The 7758-nt window shown below is 35.0% G+C and overlaps 1 protein-coding gene across 1 annotated transcript; it reads right to left on the reverse strand.

Moving 5' to 3' along the window:
- Nucleotides 1–1615: 1615 nt before the first annotated feature.
- Nucleotides 1616–6837, reverse strand: LOC114395525 (MACPF domain-containing protein CAD1-like). Its single transcript, XM_028357326.1, has 6 exons — nucleotides 6174–6837; nucleotides 4803–5041; nucleotides 4522–4717; nucleotides 3581–3764; nucleotides 3291–3454; nucleotides 1616–2517 (listed from the first exon to the last, which is right to left on the reverse strand). The coding sequence occupies exons 1-6, from the start codon at nucleotides 6432–6434 to the stop codon at nucleotides 1918–1920; spliced, it is 1644 nt and encodes a 547-aa protein (XP_028213127.1). The 5' UTR covers nucleotides 6435–6837; the 3' UTR covers nucleotides 1616–1917.
- Between the last annotated feature and the right edge of the window lie 921 nt (nucleotides 6838–7758).

Genomic DNA, 7758 nt, shown 5'->3' on the forward strand with positions numbered 1-7758 from the left:
AAGTCTTGTGCTAGTTTATGAGGACAATCATTCATCTTGAAAGCCACCGCTACCACCACCAGTACCAATACCACCTCTGGCATCACCACCATCACACCACCAACACTATTACCATCACCACCGTCATTATCACCGTCATAACTAACTATCACCACCATGACCATTAGTAGCGTTATCACCACCACCGTCGTCACTGTCTTTGTCATCACTATTGCCACCACCATCTTTGTCACCGCCACCACAACTCCCACCGCTACCATCATCATTACTATTATCATCATCACCGGCATCACTACCACCACCACCACTGTCATTGTCACCACTATCAACAATATCACTTCTGTCATCGTCACTGTCACTGCCACCGTTACCACACTACCACCATTGTCACCAACATCTCCACCAACATTGCTACTACTATCATCACTATTACCACCTCTATCATCACCGCCACCATTGCCACAAGTGGCTTCCACCATCAACATCGCACCACCACCATGTTATCATTGCCACTACTAATGCCACCTCCACCACCACCACCACCATCACTACTACCATGTTGTCACTGTCACCACCAATGCCACCTCTACTACCATCGCCACCGCCAACATGTTGTTACTACTACTAATGTCACCTCCACAACCACCGTCAGCACCACTATTATCACTGTGATTGTGATTACTCTTGGTATCTTTAGTGTCTTTATTATTGCTGACATTATCATTTTTGTCGCCACCACATAAAAGCACTCTAAAACTATTTTTAATATGATATGAAATTTTTAAAATAAGTTTATTTGAAACTAATTATATTTTAAAAATCGGTTTAAAATTAAAAATTGATTGTTATTTTTAAAATTTTTGAAATTTAAAACTTAAAACCACCCAAAATAGGACATGTGTCGTTGAAATAACGAGTTAAATTTGACTATCATAGATTTGATTAGCTAAGTCTATGATCAACAAAGATTTATGTGGGTAAATATTTTAAGAATGGATCCATTTTGAAAAATAATTTGTAAAAGTGACTTAATAAGCCAATCAACCTTTAGACTCTTCGGTGGGATGTTGCCACACTTTTCATTAAAAAAGTTTTCATAACTTAGAAGTGAAATGGAAGAAAAAATCAATATACGAATATAATCTAGAAAAAAAAGTGAATATAATTACTCTACCTTTCATATTTAACTCATTTATAACTCTTTTCTATTTTTCTTTTTTTTTAATCTTATCTTATCTTATCTCTCTTATCCATATAAAATGGACTTATACGCAATTTCATAGTACTTAAATTAATTTTCAATAAAATAAGCTGTACTAAAGTGGTTAACAAAATAATGGAATTTTCCATTGATAAAAACAAAAACAAAAAAATGTATATGACACCTGATACAATACAAGTTAAAATCAAACTCCACATCTTCTGTGGCATACTGGCATAGTACCCTTTTTTCAATCTATTCAAAATTAATCGGCAAACATGGCAACGATATCACCTTGTCAATATGTTGCCGTTGTATCTTATCAGCTCTCTTTCACAGTTTTATTTTTGGAAAAAAGAGAGAGAGAGAGAGAATGAATGATAGTGATGAGGATGTAATAAGAAAACAAATAGAGAAATAAAAAGAAAAGATACTTGCATCAAAACTATGTATATGAACAATTGTGCAGGGAATGCCCCCACAAAATAGACCGACAGAAGAACAAGGATGTTGAACTTTTTTCACTCCCTTTTCTTGTCTGGTTTTCTGCTATCCTCTTGTTTCCACCCTTTAACGACATATATATTTGTTTAGAAGGGCATGGTGGAAACAAGTTCTAACTCCCATGATATATATGCAAAAAGTTTTACATGCACCATGCACAGCTTCTAACAGAAGCCAACATTGTTCATCATAATCATGGAAAGCGAACTAAATCAGTAACTTAGCAAAGAATATTTCACCCTCAGAACAATTTTCCCTTTCTCAACACCAAGTTTTCCACCAGTAACTAACCAATGTCCAGGAGGATCTTGTGGCCCTTTGCTCATTTCAGACAAGTCAACATACTTGAACAACTTGCTTCCTGTGGTGTTGTTCTCTCTGGAACCAAAGCTCGAGTTATCAGGGTTGGTGGGGGTGTGATCCCAGAATGATCTTCTGATTGTGCAACCAGGTAACCTCGAAAACAAGAGCTTCATGTACAACACGCTTCGCGGTCCGAAATCCCACACTCCAAGCTGCACCCCGGTAACCACATAGATGCCAGAGAACTCCCCTATAAACGTTTCAGGATTCTCAACGGGTGCTGTGCTCACATGAGAAAAATTCTTCCACTTAACGGGCTCGAACCACCGGCTGTCTTGCTCCTCGGGTCCCTGCCACTTGGGAGCACCAATGGCTACATCTGTGTCCCAATATGGCCTAAGGATCTTTGGAAGAGATGATAAGTGTTGAAGATGAACACTCAAACGATTCTGCTTGCTTCCTTCAAGAAACAGACGTAGGCCGGTTACTGGCAAACGCCCAACTGTGATCTGCATATGAAAAGGAACACTGAGTCAAATGAAATTTATTAGCTATCTGCTAACTGTCTTCTACACTTTGAGGACTTATGATTAAAAGTATAGCTAATAATCATGTGAATTCAAAAACCGCTTAAAATGAAGATTAAATTGCTCTGCATAAATGCAATTGAGATAATATTTTAGAGCATTCTAATAGTATTTCTTCAATAACACTCTTTACAAGTGGAATTTTAAGCTAAATAATCTCCTGGAGGTTCACATTTGGCATTAACTATAGAAGAAATAGCAAAACTGATTATGAATATATCAGTAGTTAACCCTTCATTAGTCCTTTACAGCTAATCTTTACTCTTGTTCATGAAACACGACACTCCCCTCCCCCAATCTTTCCTCCTTTTCTAACCTGAACCCCATAACTATCATTAACTTCATATAGTAAAAAAAAGTATTGTATTGCTTCCAAATATAGTAGTGACTCAAAAAATAAAATAAAGTCTGGCCAGCAAAAGCCTTTTCTTTATGGTTGGAAAAGCTGCAGCCCAATTTTAACAGTTAAAAGCAGCATATAAAAAGTGGTGGATTTTAAAATCTAATATGTGCTGATTCAAATGAAGTGTATGCAGCCTCATGAGTCAAAATAATCTTTATAACTGAAAATTAAGTACTAAGATGAACTAAAATTATACCAATACATAGATTTTAATGCCAGAACAATAGTGTGAATCCAACAGAATCAGGAGTTTCAAAGCTCAACAAGAAACTGCCAAAGAAAGATCCTTTACCTGCTCTTGGCTAACATAAAGTTTCTGGCCCATTATGCTGAATTGTAAAGATGGGCAAATAGGTTCCTTCCTTTGTTGTCCAGGAATCCTTTCATGAAGAGGAGCCCAAACGTGAGCAATTTGAAACTCTAAGAAATATCTAAGTTCTTCAATGGGAGGTTTATCTGCTAAAAAAAAACAAGTAGAGGGGAAAAGAAACATGCAATTGATATATTAGATTAAACTGCAAGAAGCCAATAGAAAACTATTCCAATTCCATGTCATCTAAAATGAAGGATAAACTGGCTTACATTCAAGATAGAGACCAATAGCGTGAGTCAATTGTTCCTTGCCAGGAACTTCATCAATGAGATCTGTTATAGGACAGAAAGTCATCTGAATGACATCCGGGGAAGACCAAACAGTTCTGAGCCACATACTGTGGTCTTGTTCCAAATCATCTCCTCCTCTCCTTCTGAAAATGACTCTGACATCCTGGGTGTATCCAAGGAAGTTAAGAAAAGAGTTAAACTGTACACAACAAACCAACATGAAGCTACTAACGATCAAAAAGACAAAAACCATAAAAGACATGTAATTATCACTCCTAACAATAAGTATGAATTCTTCCTATAGGCCAATGCTGATGCAAGGATTCCAAATAGAGATCAAAAGGATACCTAATGTGCATTACAGATAAAAATGTAAAGTTGAGGAAAAGGGACAAAAAGAATGACAAATGGATAGCACATATAGGTGCATTTAGGTTACAGACAAGAAATGCAGAACTTCAGAAAGCGGCAAGAAAAATTGATAGTGGTTTCTCGGTTTCTCCCATTATGAGGAGATATAACCATGTCAAAGTTCTGCACTGGGACAGAACTGTGGACCTAATTTGTTCAAATGCTTAAAGCATAAATACACAATAGATGACACAAAACTTAGTGCCTATAGTATATCTAGCAGTACTTGCTTCCAAATTTGAACAGCAATTCATCGAAACAAATTTAAACAACTAAAACTAAGGATCATGGCAATATTGAGCTTAAAAAATATTTCACAGAATATATACTGCATACTTTCCCACTTAGATAAGTTCCAGATGCAGATTGAGGGTGTATCTCTTGATTATTGAATGAAAAGGGATCAACAACCTGCAAAATTATATAATTACAAAATAAGTAATACATTCCTTGTTATCAAGAACCTGAATCAAATCACTATAAGGAATCGGAATTAAAGTGAAACTAGCCTTATCCTTGAATTTTGTTTGAAGTGAACTTGTATGGTTATTGATGTCAGAGAACCTCTGGTTTCCAATGTCTTGAATATAGTTCTTTATCTCCAATGTTGACAAAGGTGAACTACGGTGGTGTTTAACAAAAATAACATCCTTACCACCAATAGTTATGGATGTAATGACATGTGTCCCAAAGTTTTCAATAAAGCTATCAAAATAAGATTCAAGGTCAAGGACAATCTGAAGATAAATATTTTGTCACTGCATTCTGTAGATAACTTGTACATGCATACCTTGCCAAGGATGGTGGATCCCAATTCACTGGAATATCCCTTTTGACATTTTCTTGCAATGTTAAGTGGGCATTTGTAAGCTGAACCTTTGCGAGGGGAATATAAAACCCATCTGAAGAAAGAGATTTTGTCTCAGTAGCATCAATGTGTTTTGAACCAGTGAAGCTAAACGCAGAATTAAATGTCCCAAGAGGAAAGCTTTGTGATATATTAGCCTTCTGATTGAAATATTCCACCATCTGCAGTCAAATGACAAAAGATTTATCACAAATCAGTATTAATCTGAAAACCAATTATAAGTTATAACATTTGGGTTTTATTATTGTTTTAGCAACAAATAGCTTTAGCTCTTAGTTTGAAACTATTTGCTTTATTTAGATTCTTGTTCTTTAGTACAATGGAGTCTGATTTTTTTTTTTCTTTCTCAAAATCCACACTGGCAAAACGTCAAGGAACCAACCTATCTGCTACCAAGACCAATTTACCACAGGACAAGTAATAAATTTCAGTAATACCTACTGATCCCATAAACTATGGCAGACAAGAAAATGTTCTATATGGAAAGATAGGACAAAGGACCAGGTATCTTATCTAAGCTTGAGATAGATCTTATCAATTACTTTAGTTCAAGCTTAATGCCCATATCATTCTCAATCAGTATTTCATAGAATCATAGCCCCTCTTCCCTCTGTACAAAACCCATTTTTCTTTTACAAGTCCTTTAAACAAAGCTAGTATCGAAACACAACTTTGGTGGTTTCAGTATCAATTGACAGCAGTCACTGCTGCTTGTTCCATGCCTTGAATCCTAGCTCAGTCCAAAACACTATTTCATTACACCAGATTCCTGAACAATCTCTTCTCCACAATCATTGATGTCAACCCAAAACCAAATTCTTAAAATTTCGGTTTAAGACCTAATTCAACCCTACAAAACCAACTTATAAAGTAAGAATTGCCTAAACTTTATAAGACTACATTGGTCATATCTCTAGTCTATGTGAGATCTCAACATACCTATCACAACACTCCCTATATCTAGAGGGTAGACAAATACAGGTGGCTTAGTAACAAATCTAAGACAAGATATGATACCATCTTAAAATTTCATTTTAGGGTCTAACTCAATTTTACAAAACAGACTTGTAAGGTAAGAATTTTGCAGGTCTTATATTTGAGCTATATTAGCAAATCTCTAGTCTACACGGGATCTCAACACAAATATCACATACTTGAACAATTACCACGCGGAATTACATTTGAAGCAAATAAAAATCAATATTCACCAAGTCATCAATGACCCAACATTTTTACCATAGAGAAAAAATAAAAGCAATGACAAAAATGGAAAATTTTCAAGTTCAACCATACCTCCTGGTAACTACAGACTCCAGAACTGCGACGCCCCACATGCTCCTGAGAGTTCTTAACAATGTCCATTGAAACATTGGGAACAACCACATCATCGTACAACCACAAGTCCCTCACGTGTTCTTCATCAACATGGACCACCCTGGACCCTGCCACTCCTTTGCAATACAGCAACCTCGTATCGCAGTTCACATCAAAGCCTCTACCTAATGCCTTCACAGCGTTGATAGCAGTGTGCAATGCTGGCACGTGCTCCTCCATCAAAAAATCGTTCACAATATCTTATGTTCCAAGGTGAACATTTTATCCAAGGCAATACGAATTTAAGGGAAAACAGAACAACCCATGTAAATAAATTTCGTGAAAACCAAGAAATGGTAAGACTTTTACTTTGTTGGAGATGTTGAAGTCATTTAAGAGTTAAAGGAATTGGAAGTGGAATGGAAGATCAAGTTCAACTCTTCCACCTTCTCTTTTTGTTTCTTGTTCTTAACGAAGTGCCACGGTAAAATTGAAGCAACTATAAACACATGTTAATGTTCATAAACCTGAATCTGAAGCTGCCATGGATCTCACACCAATGAGGATCATACAGTAGTATTGTAGTACTTTTCTATGACAATGTTGTTTTACGCAGTGTTTGTTTCAGACGAATGAAAGTGAATTGCACTGATCGGTGTGGTCAAACGGTGGACTCTGTACTCATTATATGTTTGTTTGAATACCATTTAAATATTTGAATATTTCACTTAAATAGGGATTTTTAATTATAAATTTGACTAATAAAGTTAATATTGAGGATTGAAAATAGTTTATTTTATTAGAAGAGTCAAAAAGAACATTTTTTTAATGAATATATTTGTTTTCTTAAAAATTAGTTATTATTAATTAATAATAAACATAAAAGTGTGATTTAAAGATTTGTTTTCTATTCAACTTCCATATTTTTTTAAAATTTAAAAATTAGTCCAGGCAGGAGGCATTGACTTGATTTGGAAAGGTCAAGATGTTGACCGTCCATTAGACACTGGGGTCTAAAGTCTAAACACGTGCATCCAATTTTACTTTAACGTCATGTTTTTCTTTGTGTATTTTATACATTTTTTTTAAAAAAAAAATTGGTTGAATATGTATTTTGAATTTGTTACGTTGATGATCACTAGTTTGAAAAACTCATCAACCGATACAACTCAATTACATGTAGAGTTTAATTTTGATATTATGATAGTATAAACTTTTTTATAAATTTTAAAGAATTGATCTAATAGAATTGGCCAATGCTCAAAAACATTTATGATTGGTTGTTATATACTTTTTCTTGGTGAATGATTGGTTGTTATATAAAGCATATCGTCTAATATAATTAATATATCGAGAATACAGAAAAGAGTCCAATTAAAAGGTAATAGTTAAGAACGCGTGTTGAACATTTTTTATGAGAAGTGAGGATTGGACGTCCAATTTAAAACCACACATTTTAAAAAGAATCATATAATTTCATTCATAATCAAAGGCAAAATTAAATAGGATAAAAAATGTATTTGTTAGCATAACATCTTTGACACCCTAATTAATTTATGAGAGC

This window comes from Glycine soja, chromosome 18 (genome assembly GCF_004193775.1).
Source record: "Glycine soja cultivar W05 chromosome 18, ASM419377v2, whole genome shotgun sequence".
In the NCBI taxonomy this organism is placed as follows: domain Eukaryota; kingdom Viridiplantae; phylum Streptophyta; class Magnoliopsida; order Fabales; family Fabaceae; genus Glycine; species Glycine soja.

Excerpts from the sequence above, each read along its gene's own strand:
- LOC114395525 (XM_028357326.1), bottom strand. The coding sequence starts at position 6,434 with ATGGAGGAGCACGTGCCAGCATTGCACACTGCTATCAACGCTGTGAAG. Across the intron at positions 5,042-6,173 it reads GAGTCTGTAGTTACCAGGAG|ATGGTGGAATATTTCAATCA; the intron begins GTATGGTTGAAC and ends ATTTGACTGCAG. Across the intron at positions 4,718-4,802 it reads GATCCACCATCCTTGGCAAG|CTTTATTGAAAACTTTGGGA; the intron begins GTATGCATGTAC and ends TTATTTTGATAG.